Source organism: Carcharodon carcharias, chromosome 20, assembly GCF_017639515.1.
Source record: "Carcharodon carcharias isolate sCarCar2 chromosome 20, sCarCar2.pri, whole genome shotgun sequence".
Classification (NCBI taxonomy): domain Eukaryota; kingdom Metazoa; phylum Chordata; class Chondrichthyes; order Lamniformes; family Lamnidae; genus Carcharodon; species Carcharodon carcharias.
In genome coordinates this window covers 31283709-31310074 of record NC_054486.1, presented here as the reverse complement: position 1 = coordinate 31310074, position 26366 = coordinate 31283709, and the positions used below count along the sequence as shown (strand labels likewise).

General features: G+C 43.2%; 1 protein-coding gene across 4 annotated transcripts in view; it reads left to right on the top strand.

Moving 5' to 3' along the window:
* The window catches only part of LOC121292831 (neutral alpha-glucosidase C-like), a 172260-nt gene that overhangs the window by 55634 nt on the left and 90260 nt on the right, over window positions 1-26366 (top strand). For all 4 annotated transcript variants that reach the window (XM_041215287.1, XM_041215285.1, XM_041215284.1 and 1 more), the window contains exons 5-7: window positions 2457-2584; window positions 8743-8928; window positions 12838-12895. In XM_041215287.1, the coding sequence (XP_041071221.1) occupies window positions 2457-2584; window positions 8743-8928; window positions 12838-12895 (372 nt within the window). The remainder of the gene's footprint in view (window positions 1-2456; window positions 2585-8742; window positions 8929-12837; window positions 12896-26366) is intronic.

Below are 26366 nucleotides of genomic sequence, written 5' to 3'. Positions count from 1 at the left end.
GGTACTGGTGGGAATAGTGACACTACAATTCCCAGTCAGAATGGAGATCATTGAGTAATTCTCCCATCAAGCAGACTTGGAGCCTGCACAGCTGTAAATGACATAACAAAAACAGAATTACCTGGAAAAACTCAGCAGGTCTGGCAGCATCGGCGGAGAAGAAAATAGTTGACATTTCGAGTCCTCATGACCCTTCAACCGAACTGGAATCTGTTCGGTCGAAGGGTCATGAGGACTCGAAATGTCAACTATTTTCTTCTCCGCCGATGCTGCCAGACCTGCTGAGTTTTTCCAGGTAATTCTGTTTTTGTTTTGGATTTCCAGCATCCGCAGTTTTTTTGTTTTTATCTCGGTAAATGACATAACTTGTATTAAGTAACTATCTTCCACTCACTGCATTCCTTTTGAGCAATCACTGTGCTTTTATCAGGAGAAGTTGCTCCATGAGTTCTGTTTGCTGTAGTTTATTGAGGACCTTTTTAAATAGACTGTAGAAATAGCCTTTGTTTGCTGTAAATCCTACTCTAACTCATTGGCTGGCACAGTGCGCCTCATTGTTTGACTTAGGTGCATTTCATTAGCTGTCATGTGGCATCTCATTGGTTGGCACAGGACACTCTTGATTTCCATAGTGGTGTCAATGGACAACTTTTGGGGAAATTTTCTAGCAGGTTCTGCTCAAAAGATACAAAGCGAGAGACATAGAGGGGATCATTTTAACTTTTGCTGACAATGTAAAAAGGGCGATATCAGATGGGCTCTCTATTGCACACCACTCCTGATTTTCCATTTCCACTGAATTTATAAGTTAAGAGAGAAATAAACAGGCAGAGGTCCATATCCAGGAACCAATCGCACCATATCCCAAATTGAGACCCCTTAATAACTCCCAAGCTAGAGCTGCATAATATGATACCCCTACACTTTGTGTGTACAAGTCTGTGCTGTTAGGCCTTGTGCCTTGCCATGCCCTGCCCTCATTGGTGAGAGATCCTATTTCCAGTAACAACAAAACTTGCATTTATATAGCCCTTTTAACATAATAAAAAAAAACCCAAGTTATGTAGGAACGTTATCAGATAAAATTTGAGTCACATTAGATGTTTGAACAGGTGACCAATGGATTGGTCAAATACATTGATTTTGAGGAGGAAACAAAGGTGGAGAAGATTAGGGAGGGAATTTCAGAATTTGGGGCCTCAGTAGCTATAGGCATGGCTGCCAATAGTGGAGTGATTAAAATCAGGGATGTGCAAGAGACCAGAAGTAGGAGAGTAGATATCCCGGAGAGGGTTGTAAATTGCATTTTCCATCTATCTGCCCATTGCTAATTTGTCTACATCCTGCAATTCGCCACACCCTCTTAACTTGATATACTCAGCAAACTTCAATATTTTTCTTTTGTTACTATATCCTAATCATTTATTGAAATGAGCTCAAGTATCTTGGACACACCTTACCAACATCCTATACCCTCAATCTTTCCTCTCTGTGCCTTACATGGCAACTTATCAAACACTTCTGAAAATCCATATAAACGACTTCCATTGCATTTTCCTTATACATGGCAATTTCTTCCAAAAAATGAATTAATCAAGCACAAACTGCCCTTTATAAATCCATGCTGATTGTACCTGATTTGTCCAAGGCTTTCAAAGTGCTCATTACATTTGCCTTTTTATATGGATTTGAAAGGGGTAAATTTCCAAATATGTGCTGTTTGCAGGGATCCACAGCTAACACCATTGCATATCAGAAAATCTTGAGTAGTTGCTCACAATTTTCCATCCATTGATTTAGGTAAGTGAGAGCAAGTGGAGCCATAGCTGGAGGACTTGAAGTGAACCTTGAAGGAGAAGAGTGGAGCAAAGAATTACAGTAGGGTAATGCCCTGGGAGATGGTAGAGGCTGGTGAAATGGATCAAGTGCACAAAGCTTTGAATTTTTTGAATAAGGGGGAAGAATCGTATTGACTAAAAGTGATCTTTTTTGTTCTGGATATGATTGATGTCAAATGTTATCAGTTACACTAAGGTTGAGATTTGATTGGTTCCTTATGTCAGCAACATTATGCACTCAGGATAATTTTCAACCTCTCTGCATGGGTGGTAATGCAGATTGCTTGTCCAATTTTTATCCCACTATAATCAATGAGATGAAAATTAGGCAGGTTGTGAATAATGGATGAGAAATCCAGTCTGCCACATGCCACCCAGATTGAAAATTACCTCTTCAATATCACAGTTGTAGAAAGTAGCAGGCAAAGATGTAAGAATAAGAAACTGGAGTTCATGGCAGATTTTAACTCTCTGTACATTATATCCTATATAATGTAATCTTCCTTATCTTCAATAATAATCTTCATTGCAATCTCTTAAGAATTAATTTTGAATTGGAGTGATAGAGCTTGGTGGTTGATAAAAATTATAAACATATTACTCGATTCTTTTTTGCAGGTTTCACTCTTTGTGGAGCTCTTTGCTCTTGAGGATCATGTGATCAGGATAAAAGTGAATGAGTTAAAGCCAATGAAGCCAAGATATGAAGTGCCTGATGTTATCCTTAATGAGCTCCTCACCCAAAGGTGAGACAGCTGGTGCAGCAAGCAAAGCCGAGTGGAAAGGGTTATATTTGTCAAAGCTACTTTTACGATGCATTTGTGTACAGATTAAACCTGACGTGCTAAAGAGTAGCTGTTACCCACCTAATACTTTTGTGACACTGTTCTCTAGTATCATGTGGACCATATTCTGTAGGGCCATTCCCTGATATCAATCCCCTGTTGTATCTATTTTTTGCAGCTAACATGATGTATTCACTAACTGTTGACCTTTTATTGTTGCAAGTGGCTTTGCACTCATGTTTGCCAATAAGATTCCCAATCTGAGCTGTAAAATCTGACGAGGAACTCAACTGACTAATAACTCAGAGACTGAGTAAACCCAGGTCACTTTTGCATGCTGTGCACTACCCAGGAATGATCATTCTTATTGTTTTTATCAGATATAGTATTTATACAAAATTTGGTATTAGATTTGATAAAATTAGTTTGATAAAATTAGTCCTTGAAGTGCTGTGTGCTGGATAAGTTATACTCTCATCTACCAAACATGTCATCAGAAGTTCTTTCTGGACCAGATCAAGTGCACAGCAGCACTCCTTTTCCTCTGTTTCAGTTTCAGCATTTTTAACTTGTGTGCGTATTGGTTCTTTCCTCTGTGACCAATTCAGTTAATTGTAACACTCTGCCCACATTTATCTGAGAGATATTTCTAAGTACCGTTACTGCTTAATAACATTATAATTAAAAATTTGAAAAGCCCTTTGTTATGCAAGTGATATTACAAGCCTAACCTTTTGCTGTCACCGCTGTTAATTTTTGGACTCCTCAGATATTTTTGCTGTGTTCATTGCCAAAGGCCACTCCCATGGGCATTCACTCACTACAAACTGAAGTGTGCCTTTACCTCCTCAGTATATGGTCAAATCATATAGAGACGTGCAATGTATTACTTAAACTAAATACAGCAACCGGGCTTTCTGTTTAAGACAAGAGATACTTGTCGCCTTATTTGGCTTAAAATATGTATTATGTGACCCCACATGATTTCTTTGACTTTGTAATAGAATAAACCTCTGTCATACCATGGTTTAGGTTATAAACTACCAAACAGTAACCAGATAGTTAAATAGTCTCAAAGATAAAGAGATAATATTCAGACGTAACTCTTTCCTCAGAGTACGGAAAATATAAAACACTAAAACCCAATGTGAAATGTGAGCCCAAACAAATGTGAAGGTAGACAAGAATTTTTTTTTTGTTACAACAATGAAGTTTATGGGTGATATAACACAGGCATTTTGAATTATGCAAGTTTAGGACAAATAGAATTAGTATTGGTTGAAGTAGAGGGGTTGAGAACGAGGGAACATAAAATACAAAATTAAATGTAAGAGATTTGGGACAGAGAGCAGGACAATCTCTTCACACAGAGAGAGTTATGGGAATTCACTTCCAAGGTTAGTGGTTGAGGCAGAAACTGTCCACATTCAAAATTAGATTGGATAGGTGGATAAAAAATATTAAGTTGAAGGGATTTGGTGTTAGGACGTGATTGGAACTGGTTGCTCACATGTAGTTAAGTGCTGACATGGATTGGTTGGCTGAAGAGCTTGTTTCAATGTATTAACTTCAGGGTACTTCTTTATCTGTCTTTCATCTTCTTCTCAAGAGGAAATGCACACTTATGCAAGAGTTTTCAGCTTTTATAGATAGACTCATAACTGGAGTCTGGTATGTTACCATCGCTTATCAAGAAAGAGAACTTTAACAAAGCCATAGCAAATGAGCAGGTTGAGGGGCTATTAGATGAAATAAAAATGGGTGAAGAGGAGGTACTGGAAAGACTGGCAGTACTTTAAGTGGAGAAGTCACTCGCTACCGCTGGCTACATCCTAGAATGCTCAGGGAAGGAGGGAGGTGAAGATTGAAATTGCAGAGGTGTTGGCCACAATGGGGAGCATTTTTCCCCCTCATTGGGGGGGGATTGTGCAGGAGTGGGTGCAAGTGGGCGGGTTCCCGATTGGCACCCCCATTTAAGGCCCGCCCAGTGTGACATCTGCCCGGAAGCGCTGTGAGCTCCTTGTGTGGGTGGGGGAGGAGTCCTTGAGCAGGTATTTTGCGCTCTTTCGCGCATGCGCGTGGAAGAGCACATAGATCTCCGAGGCGAAGTGCTGCCTCAGGGAGATCGGTTGAACTTTTAAAAATTTATTAAAGGTAAGAAAAAATTTTCCTGACATGTCCCCTCATGTGACATGCCCATTACTTTTATGTAAAAATTTTCCGAACATTTTAAATTACTCATGGAACCTCATTCCGCCTGTGGATGAGGTTTCATACTTTTTCAGGAGGCCTCCTGGGCTCTTCGCCTGCCCGCCAACTTTAAGTTTGGACAGGCAGGCCCATTAATCATTTTAATTTCATTTTTAATGGCCTTAATAGACCATTGACAGGACAGTGGGCGCGCAACCAACTCGGATGCGCGCCCGCTGAACTGAAAATCTAAATGACGTGGGGTGACATCGGGACACACGCCCAACGTCACCCGCGTCATTTTACATGTCAGCGAGCAGGCCCTGCCCCCACTCCCACTCGCTGATCGGAAAATGCTGCCCAATATTCCGATTCTCCTAAGGTACTGGGGTGGTTCCAAGGACTGGAGGATTGCAAATATTACACCCTTGTTCAAAAAAAGAGAAAAATGAACCTGGCAATTACGGCCAATCAGTTTAACACCAGTGATGGGGAAGCTTTTAGAAGCAATAATGTGAGAAATAAAATCAACACTCACTTGGACAAACGAGGGCTAAAAATGGAAAAAGAGCATGGATTTTTTAAGGACAAATTGTGTTTTTTTTGCTGAAATTTTGGAGAGGGTAGATAAGGACAATGCAGCTGCTGTTGTATATATGGACTTGTAAAAGGCATTTGATAAGTACCACATATTAGGCTTGTTTGCAAAATTGAAACCCATAAGATAAAGTATGGGCGTGGAATTGTATAAGGGGCAGAAAGTAGAGAGTTGTGGTGAATGGCTGTTTTTCAGACTGGAGGAAAATATACAGTGGCATTCCACAGGGTTTGGTACTAGGACCACTGTTTTTAATATGGACTAATAATTTGGAGGTATGAGGCACAATTTCCAAATTTGCAGATGACACAAAACAGTTTGTTTTCAGAGTTTATGTGTTGCTAAAATGTGGTTGTTATAAGCATCGCAAAGTTTGAGCATGAGCACTTGATGCGGTGATTTTCACACCATATTAAAATTTTTTGTCACATTGATTGTCAAAAAAACTGTTTGATCTCTAATAAGTTATATGAAAAAACTCTGAAGCATCAACAGATTGGTTACTAACTGATTTTCATACCTAGACAAAACGAAAAAGCATTTTAACATTTATTTGCAAAAAGGCTTAACACAATGCTTTCAGTGTTGCAAAAAAAGCTTAAATGAATAAATCAAGACTTCTATGATTCAACAACAACTTGTGCTTATATAGAACCTTTAACTTAATAAAAGGTTCCAAGGTGCTTCATAGAGAGCATTATAAAAATAACAAGAGCTCTGAAGAAGAGTCATACGGACTCGAAATGATAACTCTGATTCTCTCTCCAAAGGTGCTGCCAGACCTGCTGAGTTTTTTCAGCATTTTCTGTTTTTATTTCAGATTTCCAGCATTGTAGTATTTTGTTTTTATCACTTTCAATGGTTTCCCTTTCTGCTAAATGTGACACTGGCCACTGTCGATGGATGCCCTCAGGTACTATTTGGGCAGATGACCAAAAGCTTGATCAAATAGATAGGATTTAAGGATTGCCTTAAAGCAGGAAAGAGAGGTAATGAGAGGTTTAGGGAAGCAAGTTTCAGATCTTAGGCCATGGCAGCTGAAGGCTGGGCTACCAATGGTGGAGTGATTAAAATCAGTGGCCAGAATTTTCCTGTTGGCGATTTGGAGGCGGGGCCCACTCGCCGACAGGAAAATGATGCGGGGTGATGTCAGGAGGAACCCCCGACGTCATCCCAGTCCCTTTAAATTTTCAGGAAGGTGAGTGGACAGCAAAATCAGCTGTCCGCCCGCCGATCTGTCAATGGCTAATTGAGACCATTGACAGGGTAATTAAAGTAATTAAAGGCCTTGCCCGCCCAACCTTAAGGCTGGTGGGCAGGCCAGGAGCCCCAGCGGGCTTCTGATAATACATGAAACCTCATCCACTGGCAAGATGAGGTTTCATGTTCCTTTTTAAAAACTTTAATAAATGTAATGTGATATTTATTAACATGTCCCATCTCGTGTGACATTGTCATATAAGGGGGACATGTTAATAATATTTTATTTTTCTATTTTTTACATTTTGTACATTGTCACTAATCTCACTGAGACAGCACTTAGTCTCAGGGAGTAGTGCGCTCTTTCGTGCGCATGCTGGGGATTCCCCCCCCCCCCGCACAGGAAGCGCATAGTGCTTCCTGTCGGGCAGGCCGTTAAGGCCCGCCCACTCAAAATGGCGGTGGGGGTCAGCTGTCTGCCCGCTGCCGAGCCGGTGGGGCCCGCACGCCCACCAAGGGCAAAATTCTGCCCGGTGACGCTGAAGAGGCCAGAATTAGAGGAGCACAGATATTCTCAGAGGATATGTGGGGCAGGAGGACATTTGGAGAGATGAGGTCATGGAGGGAATTGGAAACAAGATGAAAATTTTAAAATTTAAGTGTTCCTTAAACAGGAGCCAAGGTAGGCCAATGAGGATAGTGGCAATGGGTGAACAGAATTTGGAGTAAGTCAAGACATTGGCAGCAGAGTTTTGGATGATCTCAAGTTTATGAAGAGTAGAATGTGTGAGGCTGGCTAGGTATGCATTGGAATTGTTAAGTCTAAGATTACAAAGGTTTGATGAGGGTTCCAGCTGCAGTTGAGCTGAGGCAGGGATGGAGTTGAGCGATGTTACGGAGGTGGAAATAGACAGTCTTACTAATGGTGAGAATATATAGTCAGAATCTTATCTCTGGATTAAATATCACACCAGTGTTGTGAGTTTGCTGGTTCAGCCTCAGATAGTTGTCAAGAAGATGGATAGAGTCAGTGGTGAGGGAGCAAGTTTGTGGTGGGGAATTTAGTGGTCGGGAGAGGTAGTGTCGAGTTAGAGCGGGGTGTCGTCACTGTATATGTGAAAACTAATACTGTGCTTTTAGATGATGTTGCTGGGGGGTAGAATGTAGATGAGAAACAGGAGGGGGGCAAGGAATATATCCTTGGGGAGAACACACAGGGTAACACCAGAGGAAGCAGAAAGGGAAATCATTCAAAGTGATAGAAGCAATATACTGCAGATGCTGAAAATCTGAAATAAAAACAGAAAATGTGGAAAAACCGAGTAGGTCTGGAAGCATCTCTGGAGAGAGAAACCGAGTTAATGTTTCAAGTCCATAAGACTCTTCTTCAGACCTCTGGTTATGATGAGGTAGATAAGAATTGAACCAGGTGTTTCCAGTCCCACCCAGCTCGACGATAACGGAAGAGAATAATGTAGTCAACTGTAGACAAATTGAGGAGAGGAGGGATAGTTTACCTTTCACAGTCACATTGGATGCCGTTTGTAATTTCGATGAGAGGCATTTTGATACCGTGACATTTAGGCATTTCGCAGCTATTCATTTAACACGGATAGCTAATGAGAAAAAAATGAACGTGCACATGAGTTTTTATTCTCTTAAACATTTTATTCTTTTATTGGGGATTAACTTGACAGGTTGACTGTAGTTTATAAGTACCTATGTTCCCTTTGATTTGCTCATTTATCAATTAAACATCAGAACTGTGTTGCAGACCATGGTACCCATAAGAATACCATGAGTTAGTTATATTTTATCCTCTTTTATTGTTAGCAGGGCTGAGGGGAGTATTATAGTAGGAAAATTATAATTTAATCTTTCAATTATAATGTGATTGCAATGTTTGGATTTCCATTCCTGGCAAATACAGAGCATGTTTTTAAATGTATTTGTTAGTTTGTCCCTTTAAAGGTAATATATCAATCCAAATTTTTGCTGTTGTTTCAATGTGTTAACTATCTGTTCATGCTATTGAATGTAAAAATGTTTATCTTCTGAGCATTTCTAAGATAGAAAGCTCTATGTGAATGTGGGGCACACTGCTTACTGCATTTCTTTAAATGTTTTCCAGACTCTCTATAGTGTCTAAGGATGGGCTTTCTGTAACACTGGCCACTGTTGATGGATGCTCTCAGGTACTAATTATAGCAAAGCCATTTCGAATGGACGTTCGGAATCAGGGTGAACTGCCAATAAGTGTGAATTCTCTTGGCTTTTTATACTTCGAACATCTCCGCAAGAAGTCGCAAGATGAAGTGTAAGTTTCCAAAACTCCAATCAAATAGGAGAATACACAAAGGGAATACACAATGAATGGTAGGACCCTAGGTAGCACAGAGGATGAGAGGGACCTTGGTGTACAGATCCCTGAAGGCAGCAGCACAGGTTGATAAGGTGGTTAAGAAGGTATATGGGATACTTGCCTTTATTAGCAGAGGCATAGAATATAAGAGCAGGGAGGTTATGTTGGAGCTGTATAAAATGCTAGTTAGGCCACAGCTGGAGCACTGTGTGCAGTTCTGGTCGCCACACTATAGGAACGATGTGATTGGACTGGAGAGGGTGCAGAGGAGATTCACCAGGATGTTGCCTGGGCTGGAGCATTTCAGCTGTGAAGAGAGACTAGATAGGCTAGAGTTGTTTTCCTTAGAGCTGAGGGGGTGAGCTAATATAGGTATACAAAACTATGAGGGAATAGAAAGGAAGAAATTTTTCCCCTTAGCGGAGGTGTCAAAACCAGGGAGCATCAATTTATGATAAAGGGCAGGAGATTTAGAGGGGATTTGGGGAAAAGTTTTTTCACCCAGAGGGTGTTTGGAATCTGGAACATACTTCCTGAGGGGGTTGTAGAGGCAGGAACCCTCACAACATTTAAGAAGTATTTAGATGAGCACTTGAAACGGCATTGCACATAGGGCTACGGGCCAAGTGTTGGAAAATGGGATTAAAATAGATAGGTGCTTGATGGCCAGCATGGACACAATGGGCCTAAGGGCTTGTTTCTGTGCTGTATAACTATGACTGTACTGTGAAGACATTTCCTCATTGCTCATGATAATTTTTTCTGTCTGCTTTTAAAGGACCAACATTTACGTTAGCTATTCTCTCACTTTTTGTAAAAGCTCTTACAATATGTTTCTATATTCCTGGCTAGCCCACTCTCATTTTTTCCCTCTTTTTTGGTGACCTTTTGCTGGTTTCTAAAACACTCCCAAATTTGTAGTGAGTTAGACTGAGACATGTATTTAACTAAAACTGATTTCTAAAATTCTTTTGTCTTGTGAATAAATTGAAAAAATCTCCACTAAGTTAAAGTAAGATGCAAGTCCTTTATTTTTGTTACAAACAACTTATCATGTTGTCAAAACATCTCAAAAATGTTTGACACAGAGAATTCATTTTGGAGTTCAGAGACATGTTGCACAGAAAGATGTGGCAGCCATTCTGCATTAGCAATTTCCATACAACACTGAGGTGAATCACCAGTTAATCTTTTGCACTGAGCAAAAAATGTTGAATGCATCACCCCTTGGTCTCCTTCAGATAGTATTATGGGTCTTTAATATTTACCTCAAGCAAACAAATAAGACCTGGTCTTATAAAAAGAAGTTACAAGACAATTTAGCACACCCTCAGTAGTGCACCAGCAATTTAACTTGGGTTGAGTGTCCAAATCCTCGTGTGGGGCTTGAACCCACAACCGATTCATCAGAGGTGAAAGTGTTACTAACTATGCTAAGTTGACCATCTAGGAAAAACCACATGAATTACATTTGCCCTACTAGACCCAGGATTGAAGGGGATGGAGGGAAATCAGCAAGGGTTCCTTTGGCTGATATGTGTTGACTTCTGATGGAAAATGTAATTTTGTAGACTGAGGACAATATTAAGCTTCACTATGATTCCTCCATCGTTTGGACACTCACTCTGTAGGCTTACACGTGATAAGCAATTAGTTCAGCCACAATACAATTTGATTTATATCAGACTCTAGGTAAAAGAAAAAGCTGTGGTTCTTTTTAAAATTCCCCTTTACTCAAGCTCTGGTATTAAAATGTTAATTGTATAGTAATTGTGTATTTACATGCCTTCAGGTGGAGGGTATTAACTGGGAATTCACCTGTGCTCCTACATATACACATAGCAGACACAAATCTGTTGAAAGACAAATGGAAATAAATCTCACCTAACAGAATATTGTGCCTTTCCCATCCAAAACAATAGCTCTGGCTCATTCCCAGTCTCAGGGTCCTCATTCACCCAGACAGTGAGCACCCTGAGACTGGGAGTGAGCCTGACACACATGCTCAGCCTCTCACACTCTAACTGTCATCTTTATTTCTTATTCATTTTTAAAATTATCAATTTATTGCTTTGGCATTGTTTTTCTGCTCAGCAAGTTGTTTCTTTTCATACCTCAGTATTCATTTTTGAAATTCATGTTTAATGTTGTGCCAAATCTTAGCTTTCCAAAATTTGCTCAATTGCCCCTTGAGTGAGAAAAAAATTGAAATGTGTCCCTCCCTTACCCCTGTACAAAATGGTTGGACAGGGCTGCTCAAGTACAGTGCCATTTCCCCTTAGATGGATTGGTAGATTCAGATATATCAAACCACAGAAGCTCCCTTCTTTCCACAGTTTAGATTTTCAGTGAACCATATTTTGATTCACCCAATCCTGATCCAAGAACAGTTCCTTCTTAGGCAGAGCTTAAGTCACGTTAATCCTCATGGCCTCCTTCTGTGCTGTAAATTTTCTATATTCCTGTGTTTTTCTGCTTCTAAGCTTTAAGGATATTTGGAACATGCTGTTTAGTCCTGGGCCTGTTGTATTCAACCTGCAATCTCAACATTGTAGGAATGCTATCATGAAAAAAACTGGCAGCTCTCTTCCCCTCTGAGTCAACAACAGCAACTTGTATTTATATGGCACATCCCATGATGCTTTGACATGGAGCTATATAAGGTTATACTCAGGTAGATGACCAAAAGCTTGGTCTAAGAGGCAGGTTTTATGGAGCGCCTTAAAGGAGGAAAGAGAAGTGGAGAAGATTCAAGCAGGTTTTCCAGAGCTTAGCCTTCAGAAGCTGAAGACATAGCTGCCAATAATGGAGCAATTAAAATTGAGGATGCATAAGAGACCAGAATTGGAAGAGTGCAGATATCTCGGGTGGTTGTATGCTGATGGAAGTTGCAGAGATAAGGAGGGGCGAGGTCTTCAAAGGATTTGAAACGAGGATGAAAATGTTAAAATCAGGGCGTTATTCAACCGGTTGCCAATGTAGGTCAGTGAGCACATGGGTGATAGGTGAGTGGGACTTGGTGTGAGTTAAGGTGCGGGCAGCAGAGTTTTGGGTGTGCTTAAGTTTAAGTAAGGTGGAAGAAAGGAGGCTTGCTGGAAGTGCGTTACAAACGTTAGTGAATGAGACATTAGGTTATGGCTTTACTGCCTTTTCAGATAGGTGTAAAATATCCCATGGCACTATTTGAAGGAGAGGAAGGGAATTCTCCGAGTGCCCCGGAGAGCATTTATTCCTCAACTAACAACACTCAAACAGATTATCTGGTAATTTATCTCATTGTTGAACCCTGCTGTATGCAACTAGCTGCCTTATTTGTCTACAAAACACCAATGACAGCAATCACTGGCTGTAAAGTGGTTTGGGATATCCAAAGGTTGTGAAAAGGGCTAGGTAAACGCTAGGTTTTCTTTAAAATGAGAAACCAATTGCCCGGTCAATTAAACTAATAGAGCTATGTTTATTTTTAAGAGTGAGCAGCATTAAAAATATAATACAGTGTTATACTAAAGTAGGCCTCACTGCAAATTATTGAGACATGCTGAACCTGCATTTATCAAGGGTATGCTGCAGCCGAGTGCAAAAAGGGGGTGTGCTCTTTATTTCCAGCATTGGCATCCCCCTCTTCTGTGAAAAACAAACTTGTTGAGAACGAGGAGATTTAATTTAATGTGAAAATACTGTTTAAAAATAATTAAATAAATGTGTTGGTGTTAATTTGAAGAGCTAGAGAGTATACTAAAATAGAGTACGAAGGAATTTTATACACATATGTTGACCACTTCAGTACCCAAAGCAATTAAATGCCTGAGCATACTTGGCAAATAAAGTCAGAACTGTAATTTTTCTGTTTTGTCTATACATTAGAAACACAAGAGGAAGCCTACTGGAAGGCAAAAGGAAACGTGATACGAAGACCCAGAAGGTAATAGACAGTTAGGTGGCCTTTGGAAACCTGTCTCAGTATTAGAAAGCAGTGAATGATGGTAAAAGTCTCTTCCTCATAGGTGTTCCGCAGAACTCTGTCTTGGATCACCTGCTTCAGCGCTGTCCCAATACAGTGACCAGGGAAAGTTGGGGATAAATTGTTTCAGGAGTTGATACCAGACTAAAGGAGAGAGGAAGCAAGAGACTGTCATTTCCAGCCATGTTTCATTTCTGCGGGATTTGGTAGTCTGCCAGTGGACTTCTGAGATTGGAGTTGCTTTGCGAGTAAATTGCGTGAATTTTGGACTAGGTAATCAAGTATTAGAGTGGTTTAAATTTCTTAAATGTAAACCAGACAAAATGTTTTTATCCACTTACTTCTGTGTCTCATAATGTGGAGAAGTTAGTAGTTAACATTTTCAATTAATTTTCAGTATTAACGAGCAAATTTTGCCACTGTTCCCCACTGCACCACTTGGCTATTGTCATTGTGAGAAGTTTACAGCCTTGAAGTAAGCTTCCAGACCCTTCAGGTTTAGGTGTACTAACTGACTTTGGATGCTTTATTTACTAATAGGGTGTCTGCCCCAGCACGAAGAGTTTATATCTTTAGAATAATGAACCAATGAGCTATGAACCCAGAACTAGAGAAGGCAAACAACAACCATTTCAACAACAGCTACTTATACTTAAATAGTGCCTTTATAGTAATGAAATGCCCCAAGGCGCTCGATAAAACATGATAAAACAAAGTATGGCACCAAGCCACATAAAGAGATATTACATCAGATTACCAGTGTGGTCAGAAGTAGGTTTTAAGGAGTGTCTTAATGGATGAAAGTGAGGTTGAGAGGCAGAGAGGTGTAAGGAGGGTATTTCAGCATTTGAGGCCTAGGCAACAGAAGACACATTCATCAGTGGTGCAGCAGTTAAAACTGGGGATGCACAAGAGGTCAGGATTAGAGGAACGCAATTATCTTGGAGGGTTGTGGGACTGGAAGAAATTACAGAATTAGGCATGGAGGAATTTGAAAACTAGGATGAGAGTTTTAAAATCAAGGTGTTTCTTGACTGGGGGCCAATGTAGGTCAAAGAGCCCAGGGATGATAGGAGAACAGGACTTGTTGCAATTTATGTCATGGGCAGCAATTTTGGATGACCTCAAGTTACTTAGGGTAGAATGTAAGAGACCAGCCAGGAGTGCGTTGGAATAGTTGAGTCTAAAGGTAACAAAGGCATGAATAAGGCTTTCAGCAACAAATGTGCTGAGAAAGGTGAAATGGGGCAATGCTAAACAGACACAAATAGGCGGTCTTAATGATGACACGAATATAAATTCAGAAGCCCATCTGGGGATCAAATGTGACACCAAGGTTGTGAACAGAAAAGCTTAATCTCGGACTGTTGCTCGGAGAGGGATGAAGTTTCTAGTAAAGGAACAGTGTTTGTGGCAGGGACCGAAAACAATGCCTTTGATCTTCCCAATATTTAATTGAAGGAAATTTCTGCTCATCCAGTACTGGATGTGGACAAGCAGTCTGATAATTTAGCAAAAGTGGTGGAGTCAAGAGAGGTGGTGAGATAGAGCTGGCTGTTGTCAATGTTTCTGTGAAAGCTAATGCTATGCCTTCGGATGATGTCACCGAGAGGCAGCATGTAGTTGGGATATAGTTGGAGACAAAGGATAGACCTTTGGGGAACACCAGAGGTAACAATATGGGAGCAGGAAGAGAAACCATTGCAAGTGATTCACTGGCTGCAATTAGATAAATAGAAAAGGAAATAGGTGAGCGCTAACTGGCCACGGTACAGGAAGTCGTTCAAGCAGGGGCAGCAAAAAGGAATGTAGTGGTAGTAGGGGATAGTATAGTGAGGGGGATTGACACTGTTCTCTGCAGCGAAGTGCAAGAGTCCAGACGGTTGTGTTGCCTGCCCAGTGCCAAGGTTCGGGACATCTGCTCAGAGCTGGAGAGGAACTTGCAGTGGGAGGGGGAGGATCCAGTTGTCATGGTCCATGTAGGTATCAATGACATAGGTAGAACTAGGAAAGAGGTCCTGCAAGTCAGTATGAGGAGCCTGGCACCAAATTAAGAAGCAGAACCTCAAAGGTAATAATCTCTGGATTATTACCTGAGCCATGTGCAAATTGGTGTAGGGCAAATAAGATTAGAGAGATGAAAGCGTGACTGAAAAACTGGTGTGGGAGAAGTGGATTCCGGTTTGTGGGGCACTGGCATCAGTACTGGGGAAAGCGGGGGGTGTTGGGACGGTTTATACCTGAGCTGTGTTAGGACGAGTGTCCTCACAACTCACATAACTAAGGGAGTAGAGAGGGCTTTAAACTAAACAAAAGGGTTGAGGGATCAAGCTTGGTTAGAGGTAGCAATTCAAGGTGTAGAGTCAAGACAGGAGAGCAAGATAGTAATGTGAGAAATGAGGGTTAAAGAATGACAGGAAGGCACAGGGAGAAAAAACCTCAGAATGCATCAACAGTCAAGACTCAATGTTACTAAGGTAACAAGAAGACAAAAATGAAGGCCCTGTATGTGAGTGTGCGTAGCATTCATAATAAAGTAAATTAATTGATGTCCATATTGAAGTAAATAAATATGATCTGAGAGCAATTACGGAGATGTGGCTGCAGGATGACAAAGATTGGGTCTTGAATATTGAGGGGTACATGACATTCAAGAAGAATAGGAAGCTGGGTAAAGGTGGAGGGATGGCACTGTTAATCAAAGAGAGCATTGGTACAATAGTTAGAAATGACCTTGGTTCAGGAAATCAGGATGTAGAATTGGTTTGGGTGGAGATGAATAGTAATGGAAAACATCACAAATGGGAGTGGTCTACAGGCCCCCTAACAGTAGCCCCAGTGTAGGACAAAGTATTCGAGAGATAATATTGTGTGCTTTTGATAAAGGGACGGAAAAATCATGGGTGATTTTAATCTACATATAAACTGGAAATATCAGATTGGCAGTAGTAGCCTGGATGAGGAGTTCTTAGAATGCTTTCGAGATAGATAGTTTCTTAGAACAACATGCTCTGGAACAAACCAGAGAGCAGGTTATATTAGACTTGGTATTGTGTAATGTGACAGGATTAATTAATAACCTCAGAGCAAAGGCACCACTAGGTAGCGACGACCACAATATGATTGAATTTTACATTCAGTTTGAAATGGAGAAGAGTGGGTCTAAGGCTAGTACCTTAAACTTAAATAAGGGCAACTATGTGGGCATGAAAGCTGAGCTAGCTGAAGTGACCTGGAAAACTAGGCTAAAAGGATAGATCAATAGAGAAGCAGTGGCAGACATTTAAGGGGATATTTCAGAGTATTCAGAATAAGTACATTCCTATTATAAAGAAAAATTCTAAGGGGTGGATCCATCACCTGTGGTTAATTAAAGAAGTTAAAGAAAGCATCAAACTGAAGGAAAAAGCATACAACTCCGCAAAGGTGAGTGGTAGGACAGATGATTGGTCAAAATGTAAAAAACAGCAGAGAATGACTAAAAGGTTAACTAGAAGAAAGAAATTAGAGTATGAGAGGAAGCTAGCTAGAAATGCAAAAATGGATAGCAGGAGTTTCTACAGGTATTTAAAAAGGAAAAGAGTAAGTGAAGTGAGTGTTAGACCCTAGAAAGTGACAGTGGCGAGTTAATAGTAGATAATAAGGAAATTATGGGCAGGTGGTGGGATAGTGGTATTGTCACTGGACTGGTAATCCAGAGACTCAGGGTAATAATCTGGGGTCCTGGGTTTGAATTCCACCACGGCAGATGGTAGAATTTGAATTCAATAAAAACCTGTAATTAAAAGTCTGATGATGACCATGAAACCATTGCCGGTTATTGGAAAAAAAACATCTGGTTCACTGATGTCCTTTAGCGAATGAAATCTGCCCTCCTTACCTGGTCTGGCTTATATGTGACTCCAGACCCATAGTAATGTGGTTGACTCTTAACTGCCCTCTAAACAAGGGCAATTAGGGATGGGCAATAAATGCTGGCCTAGCCAGTGATGTCCATATCCCATGAACGAATAATAAAAAAATTGCAGAAGAAATGAATAAATATTTTGCTTCTGTGTTCACTATAGAGGATACAAAAACATTCCAGTAATAGCTGCAAATCAGGAGATGAAAGGGAGAGAGGAACTCAGTAAAATTGAAATCACTAGGGAAATGATACTGAGCAAATTGATGGAGCTGCAGGCTGGCAAGTCTCTGGGTCCTGATGGACTACATCCTAGGGTCTTAAAAGAAGTGTCTAATGAGGTAGTCGATGCACTGGTATTAATTTTCCAAAATTCGCTAGATTCTGGAAAGGTTCCATCAGACTGGAAAGTAGCAAATATAACCCCTCAATTCAAGAAGGGAGGGAGACAGGAATCTATAGGCCAGTTAGCTCGACATCCGTCTTGGGGAAGTTGTTAGAGTCGATCATTAAGGAATTTATAGCTGGGCACTTAGAAGAGCTCAAGGCAATCGGAAAGGGTCAGCATAGTTTTGTGAAAGGAAAATTATGTTTAACCAATTTATTGGAGTTTTTTGAAGGAGTTACTTGCACGGTAGATAAAGGGAAGCCTATAGACATACTGTACTTGGATTTCCAGAAGGCATTTGATAAGTTTTATACAGTGGTTTATACAGTATTGCAGTGTGTTGCCTGCTGGGAGTGGAGGAATCCCTGTTAACAGCTTTTTACTGTCAGTGTTGGCCTTCAATCAGTAATTGCACTTTCGCGTCTGACCCAGAACATCATACATTCAAACCCTTCTATAGAAACTAAAGCACATAATCTAGGCTGATATTCAAGGGCTGTACTGAGGAAGTGCCACTTTTGGAGCTGCCACCTTTGGTGTGAGATGCTGGCCGGATAACTGAAAGTATAATGGCACTCACCATTATTAGTGTGCAAATCATCCAGCAATTTGTGATTCTCCGTTATTTGCGAATCGCCACAAATTGTTGGATGATTTGGATTATTTCATTGCTCACCCTGCAAAAATTGCAGCTTGCCCTCAACCTCCTTGTTCTTTGTGCCGTGCTCCAGAAAACCCTGGGCTACTATTCTAGGATTGGCATCAAAGGTTATTATGGAAAATAAAAGTGCATGGTGCAGGGGCAACATATTAGCCTGGATAGAAGATTGGTTGGCTGGCTGGCAGAAAGCAAAGAGTATGCATAAAAGAGTCTTTTTCAGATTGGCAGGATGTGACAGGTGAAGTCCCACAATGGTCTGTGCTGTGACCTCAACTTTTTACAGTTTGCATCAATGACTTAGGTGAGGGGAGTGTAGGCATGGTAACTAATTTTTCAGATGTCACAAAGATAGGTGGGAAAGTATGTTGTGAAGAGGACATGAGATTGCAGATCGATATAGATAGGTTGAGCCAGTGGGAGAAGATCTGGCAAATGGAGTTTAATGTAGAAAAATGTGAAGTTGTTCACTTTGGCAGGAAGGACAAAAAAGCAGAGTATTACTTAAATGGAGAATGGCTGCATAATTCTGAGGTGCAGAGGGAACTAGGTGTTCTAGTACACGAGTCACAATAAGTTAGTATGCCGGTACAGCAAGTAATTAAAAAGGCTAATGGAATGCTAGCCTTTATTACGAGAGGAATTGAACATAAAAGTAAGGATGTTATGCTTCATTTATACAGGGCATCGGTGAGACTGCACCTTAGTTACTGTGTGTAGTTTTGGTCTCCTTATTTAAGGAAGGATGTAAATGCTTTGGAGATGGTTCAGAGGAGGTTTACTAGATTGATACCTGAAATGAGTGGGTTGTCTTATGAGGAAAGGTTGGATAGACTGGAGTTTAGAAGAATGAGGGGTGATTTGAATGAAGTATACAAGATCTTGAACAGCCTTGACAAGGTGGACATGGAAAGGATGTTTCCTCTTGTGGGTGAATCCAGAAATTAGGTTTAAAATTAGGTGTCGCCCTTTTAGGATAGAGATGAGGAGAATTTTTTTCTCTTAGAGGGTTGTGCGACTTTGGAACCCTTTGCCTCAGAAGATAGGGTCATTGAATATTTTTAAGGCAGAGGTAGATAGATTCTTGTTAGGCAAGGGAATCAAAGATTATCGGGGGTAGATGGGAATGTAGAATTCGAAACTCAAGTAGATCAGCCATGATCTTATTGAATGGCGGAGCAGTCTCGAGGGGCCGAATGGTCTGCTCCTGTTCCATGTTCTTATGTTCACTCAGCTGTGACAGTGGGGGAGTGGGGGGGTGGCATTGGAGGATGATGGCATGGTCAAATGTGTCACAAGCTTCAGGCAAGTTGAAAAGGAAAGGAGGGAAAGTTTGCGTTTGTTACAGTCACATAGAATGCCGTTTGTGACTTTGATGAAAGCTTTTTATGTACTGTGGCAGGGCGGAAACCCAACTGGAGGGAAATTACAAAGCCTCAGTTCTCTAAAAATTAGAAGATCTTCCAGCACCCTAGAATTTGGGCGTGTTGACTAACATTGGGTGCTGTGGTAATGCAGTGATTAATGTGTTTGTGTTAAAAGGATAGGAAAAATCTCAACATAGCATAGGAAGAAATTTATATGGAGCACCCATAAAGTAGTAGGTACATGGAGCACACTGGCAGTCAGACCATTTAAAAATGTGCCAATTAACTCCTTCAAAGGGAGAAATTAAAAGAGAAAATGCTGAAAATACATAGCTGAGTTTATATCCAAAAGAGAAAAGATTAGTCAACATTATGGGCAGAATTTTATGGCTGACATGCAGGTGGCAGAGCCCGCTCGTCAGCGCTTAAAATGTTGCGTGCTGACGTTGGGCGAGTGTAGCGACATCAGCGCGCAGCATCGTGATATTTAGGTGGGCAGGCGCACTATGAAGCGCAACACGCGCCCGCCATTAATTAAAGGCCTTGTTAAGGCCCTTAACTTGGCAATTAATGCCGATTTTGAGGAGCCCGTGCAATCTTTGCCTTGGCGCACGGGCCCAATGGGCAGGCGGATAACTGATTTTTTAACAAATCTCACCCACGGATGGGATATGTGGGCTCAGAGGGGTTGATAATGTTTTATCTGAAGTATTTAATGCAGAAAGTGTTTTAACCTTGCCTGTGTTAGCAGTTCAGACCGATTTCCAATAGCTTTCTCTGTACTTTGAAGCTTCAGCTCAGCACTCTGCAGACAGTAATCTTTATCAGGCCTGCAGCTTTCCGGAGGCCTCCATTTAGCCTGGGTATGGGTTCTGACATCTCCACTGGAGGCAGCTCCTCTGAGGAGGAGGGGAGGGATAGAATAAGGAGGAGGCCAGGAGTGGACAATCAGCCTCCAGGGGAGCCACCTTTGGGAGGCCAGGCACAGGCACAAGGAGCGCAGGGCCAAGAAGTTGTCCAAGGTGGAAGGGGCTGCAGAAGATGCCACTATCCTGCTGCCAGGGTATACAGGCGGCGAAGCAGCTACCTCAATATAACTGAGGTGGAGTGGCGAAGGAGGCTGCAACTGTCAAGGGGGATAGTGAATGATATCTGTCAGATAATTGGCCCTGAGATCTCCCCTAACTGTGTGGGTGGACACCCCATGCCAACGGCTCTGAAGGTCACAGTTGCCCTCCACTTCTACGCATCTAGCTCCTTCCAGGGCTTGGTGGGTGATCTTTGTGGTGTCTCCCAATCAGCTGTCCACACTTGTGTCAAGCAGGTTACAGACGCTCTGTTCAGACGGGCATTGACCTTCATCCACTTCCTCTGCGACCGGGCAAGTCAGGCACAGTGAGCCAGAGGCTTCGCGGCCATTGCTGGCTTCCCCCATGTCCAGGGTGCAATAGACTGTATACATGTGGCCATCAAGGCGCCAGCAGGTGAGCCCAGTGCCTTCGTCAACAGGAAGGGCTTCCACTCCATGAACGTGCAGATAGTGTTTGATCGCAGGATGCAGATTCTGGAAGTTTGTGCACGGTACCCAGGCAGCTTCCACGCCTACATCCTCAGACACTCCCAGGTGCCAACACTCTTCAGTGCTCCAGCTCGGCTGGATTGTTGGCTGGCGAGTGACAAGGGCTATCCCCTCAGAAGGTGGCTCATGACTCCTCTCCGCCATCCAAGAACAGAAGCTGAGGAGTGCTACAATAGGAGCCACAACACCACAAGGGCTGTGGAGGAGAGAGCCATCGGTCTTCTCAAGATGCACTTCCATTGCCTGGACCGCTCAGGTACTCCAGTACCCCCAGATCGTGCCTCTATGATAGTGGTAGTACGCTGTGCTTTGCACAATCTTTCGCTGGAAAGGGGGGGATGCAGTTGATGATGAAGACCTTGACGCAGTGGATGAGGCTGCACATGATGAATCTAGCAGTGGCTCAGAGGATGAGGAAGCACAGGGCAATGATGAGGGGCAGCATGCCAACCTGCTACTACACCAGAGAGGCAGGGACATCCGGGACACTTTAATCCAATGAACTTTCAGCTAGCTCCACACAAATGGATTAGCAGGACCAGCATTGCCTGGCGCTTCCACACTTGGAACTTAGGTGCTACATCTTCCACCTCATTAGCTGCAACTAAGGGCTTAGTACAGAAACATCAATGTCCACTCAAACACTCATGATATGTCTGTGAAACATACAAATTCAGCACAAAGGAAACACCCTCAGCCATGGTCAGAAAAGTGAACTTTATTGCCACCAAAATAAAGCATAAACATCGCTCTGACATACATAATGATATATTCCCTAATCTAGGCCCAACACAAAATCACCAGTGACAAACCCATGGAGTGCCTAATGTGCCTTATGCTTACGTTTGCGAGTGCTACGTCTAGGTGCCGCCCCATCGCTCGGAGTGGCTTGTGAGACAGCCTGCTGATTCTTCTCTCCTGTTGGCCTTGATGACCTTGACGGCTGTCCTTTGGCCCTTGGAGCCTGTACTGGCCCCGCCTGGGAGGGAGTGGCCAGTTCCAGAACTGGCACCTCCCCAGTTGTCGCAGCCTCAACGGATGCAACGGTCACTGGCAGAGGGGTGGAGGAGCTGCTGCCCTCATCCAGAGCGCCCTGAGAGGAGCTTGCAGTGACAACAGGCAGCTGCTGCGCCGACATGAGGTCACGTTGGACCTCCCTGCTCACCGCAGATGGATGGGCACCGAGTGACGACACTTGGCTTGCAGGTCAGAGCGTAACCCAATCAGAAGATTCTCAATCCGCTGGAAGCCCCTCTCCATGAGAGTTGCCAATCTCTCAATGGAGGAAGGCTGAAGCTCTGTCCTGAGGTTCATGCCATCACTGACACTCTGCCTGGATTCCTCCAACACAGAGACCAAGTGAAGCACACCCTCATGCAACACTGTCAGACACTCCCCTGCACCCTGCCACTTGTCCTGCAGCAGCTTCATGGCTGACATGTCCAGAGGCACATCATCACTGCCGGATTCAGTAGATGCCTGGTTCCCTGCAGTCCTCTGGCTGCTGGCGCCATTGGCACTGTCTGTCCGTGCCATCTCCTCCAGCGATTGTGAAGTGCCCTCTCCACTATGCCCCGGGACACTAGCCTACATCATAATCCCCACCGAAGTGTTTGTCGTTGCGCTGGTGCCTGGCTTGCTGAAAGGATGTGATGCAAGTTGCAAGCGTTGGCCCTCAGGTGTGGAGGGGGCGCTCTGTACTTGTTAGTGGCGGCCATGTGGTGGTGATACTGAAATTAACAACAAGGACAGTGCATCAGTTAGCATTCAGTCAGTAACACCTTTCATCCCTTTCCCTCCACACCCCCCCCCCCCCATAAGTTGTTCACCCTTCAAGAACCTAAGGAGACGAACATTGGTGGGGTGGTAAATAGTCAAGAGGAGGCCCAAACATTACACATGCATACAGACAGGCTGGCCACGTGGAATGTTATGTGGATAAGTGTGCAGTTAAGCACTTGGGCAAGACAAGCAAGGTACGGGAATACATGAGTAATGGTAGGACCGTGGGAAGTCACGACGATTACAGAGACCTTGCTGGGCAGAGCCATTAAGGTAGCAGGTCAGGAACATAAGGCGTTTAACAAGGTTGAAGCCAGACTTGCCTTTATTAGCCGAGGAATAGAATGTAGGAAAAGGGAGGTCATATTGCAAGTGCAGAAAACGCTGTCGAGGCCACATCTACACTTCTGCGTTAAGTTGTGACCTGCGCTTCATGGGAGGGATGGCATTGGAATGGGGAGAGTGCAGAGATTCCTGACCTGGATGCATGCCGGCCTAGAGAGTTGGAGTTATGAGGAAACAGTGCATATACTTGTGACCTTTGCCGTGGAGCACAGGAGATTGACAGGTTACATTATTGACCTTCGTACCGTTATGAGGGGCATAGAACGGGTGGACTGAAGGCAACATTTCCCCTTGGTGCAGGGAAGACTAACGTGGTGGCATTTATTTAAGTTGAGTGCCATGAGGTTGACAGGTGAGGTGCTCAGGACCTTTTGGACAGAGTAATGTGGGACGCACTGGCTGAAAGGATGGTGGAGGTACAAACCCTCCTAAGATGATATAAGTCTTTGGATGTGCAGCAGCGATGCCATGGCATGTTAGGCCATGGGGATAGTGGTCACAAATGGGATAAGGCAACTTTGGAAGGTGCTAGAGACGCTCATCCTCAAGGGGCCGAGGAGCCTTTGTGTATGACCCACACGTCTGACTGTATCAGTCTGTGAATGAGCAGTGTTGCTGCATTAACGATTGCAGCAATCATCAATGCTTTGGATGGTGGGGAGACAGAGTGGTTGGGACTCTGGCCCTCAAATATCTGGCTGCTGCACCCCAGCCTCGCCAACACCTGCCGACCTGGCTGCCTGCCTCCTCCCCAGCTCCATGGCCTGCTCCTCAAGTGGTGAGGTGCTGCAGCACAGCATGCCCACCACAGTCCACTGACACTCCAGCTATTGATCAGTCCCCAGAAGGTAGTAGGGCTGCTGCCAACCCCCTCCCCCAATGGCCACCTTGGACACATTCAGCGTCCATCACTTTGAATAACACACGGGTCTTAGCACCCATTGCAAGGAGGCGCAACTAGGTGTGGCGCCGAGGCCAGCAGATGATTCTTGGCCACGACACCTTGAGGCTCCCCTTCCACCATCTTATCACCATCAATAAGACGTGTGTTGGAGTTCTGAGTATGTGTACAGCTACCTCCCCAGCAGGTTGCCCCCAGACTACTCAAATGCAACAAACACCAACATATGCTGTGGGGAGAACCCATTTTCTCCTAAGGCTGATGTAAGCATGGTCACTTATCTGTTTGCCCATCCAGCGTGTGCCAAATGTCCAATGCAATAATGACACTAAGATGTTGGTTGGTGGGGTGCGGTGTGCGGGGGCCTCAAAGGCTAAGGCTACCTGCTGGGTAAAATGGGCAAGGCTGACATGGTACTCACCCTTCCAGAGCACAACAAATCATTGAAGCGCTTGCAGCACTGCGTTCCTGTGCACCGCACAGCACCTTGAGAACTAACAGCGTCCGCCACCTCCTTCCCCACCTGCCTGGTCACGTGGGGGGCTCTCCTCTTCCCATCCTCTGGAAGCAACAACTCCCGAAGGTTTGACACCTCTTCCAGGAGGACAGCAAGGCAGGCATCGGAGAACCGAGGGGCACAGTAGCCCCCCTGCTGGCCTACCCTGCAGCCTGCCCCCCTCCGCCCTCACCTCTTCTGGTGCCCAGCCGCTGGCCATGGTCAACAGCCTAAAGGAGGCTGCCTGGCTGTTCTTTATACAGACTGCTGGTTCCCCATTGGATTTGAATTTCCCACTGAACACGGGAGTCTGAAACGCGTTGGACGGGCCTTAATTGGCCCGCCCGCGCAAAATGGCAGCGCGGCATGTTTCGCCAGCGGGGATTGGCTCCCCATCCTCCACTGATTTGGTTGGGCCCGCTCGCCTGACAAATGCAAAATTCAGCCCTATGGATGAAGCCTTCAGTGGTTTTGTTTGGAATGAAGAGGTTCCACTAATAACCTGCCGTTCTAATTCAGATGCAGACTGATGCCCTGTGTACTTCTGGAGCTTTCTAAACTTATTTCTTTTTAATGAAGAGCCAGATAAATATCTGGCTGAGAATAGGATTGAATGTTGGAAGGATAAATATAATGTAGGTCATCAAATGGTTTATACAGCATTGCAGTGTGTCACCTGCTGGGACTGGAAGAATCCCTGTTAACAGCTTTTTACTGTCAGTGTTGGCCTTTGATCAGTTTTGCGTCCAACCCTATCAAACATTCAAACCCTTCTATAGAAACTTAAGCACATAATTTAGGCTGACGTTCAAGGGCAGTACTGAGGAAGTGCCACTTTTGGAGCTGCCACCTTTGGTTTGAGATGCTGGCCAGATGACTGTAGGTATAATGGCACTCACCATTATTAGTGTGCAAATCATGCAGCAATTTGTGATTCTCCGTTATTTGTGAATCGCCACAAATTGTTGGACGATTTGGATTGCTTCATTGTTAGCCCCACAAAAGTTGCAGCTTGCCCTCAACCTCCCAATTATTTGTGCCATGTTCCAGAAAATCCTGGGCTACTATTCAAGGACTGGTGTGCCTTCTCAGATGGACTTACAAGAATCCAGGCACCAGTTGAAGAAAAGCATAGCAGTTCTCCCAATGTCTTAGCCAGCATTTATTCCTCAACTGTGTTCAGAAAAAACATATTATTGCTGTTTGTGAAACCACCTAATTGGCTGTTGTGTTTTAACCAAAGTGACATTTCCAAAGTATTTCATTAGCTGGGAAGCACTTGGCCATCATATAAATGCAAATTCTTTTTAATTGCCCCCTTATTGAGATCAACCAATACAGCACAAATTGGAGATGAATGTTTTAGTTTCTGATCATAATGGCTCAGTTATTTTCTTTCTTTTGTTGATTTAGTCTTCAGGGTAACCTCGTGAAGATAGCCATAACCTGCTTTTGCCCACTACAATGCTGCAATTTCCAAAGATCAGAGCTTCTGAAACCAGGACTAAGTGCTCAGCCCCCCTCCCCCTTGACATTAATGCAGTGATTTCACCACCACTGCTCATTGACCTCTCTATAGCTGCAGAGCGTTTTGGGGTGGAGAAGAATTGTTCAAACCTGCACGAGTTCCAATATGCACATAGGCAGCAATTTGCACTTGTTCTGTAATTTAAAATGCTAAATTTTCTCTGCCAAACATTCCACCGCTATGGTAAAACAGTTGGATGACCAATAAGGGAAAAAGCAAGAATGCTTCAGATAGCCAGGTAGATGACAGCAATGCTTTCGAACCAAAGTTTTGATCCTTAAGAGCCAGTGCTACTTCATAAAGAAAGGAGGTGAAAGTCACTTTCAATGATGAAAGTTATGGGGATACCTGTTTTACTATTTAGTTACTGATGCACAAAAATGGGTGAATTTGAAGCAAAATGCCTGAGCATACAATCTCATTTGTGCTGTCTTAACTCTGGAAAAATGACCATGTTCTCCTATGAAAGAGGATTTCACTCCAA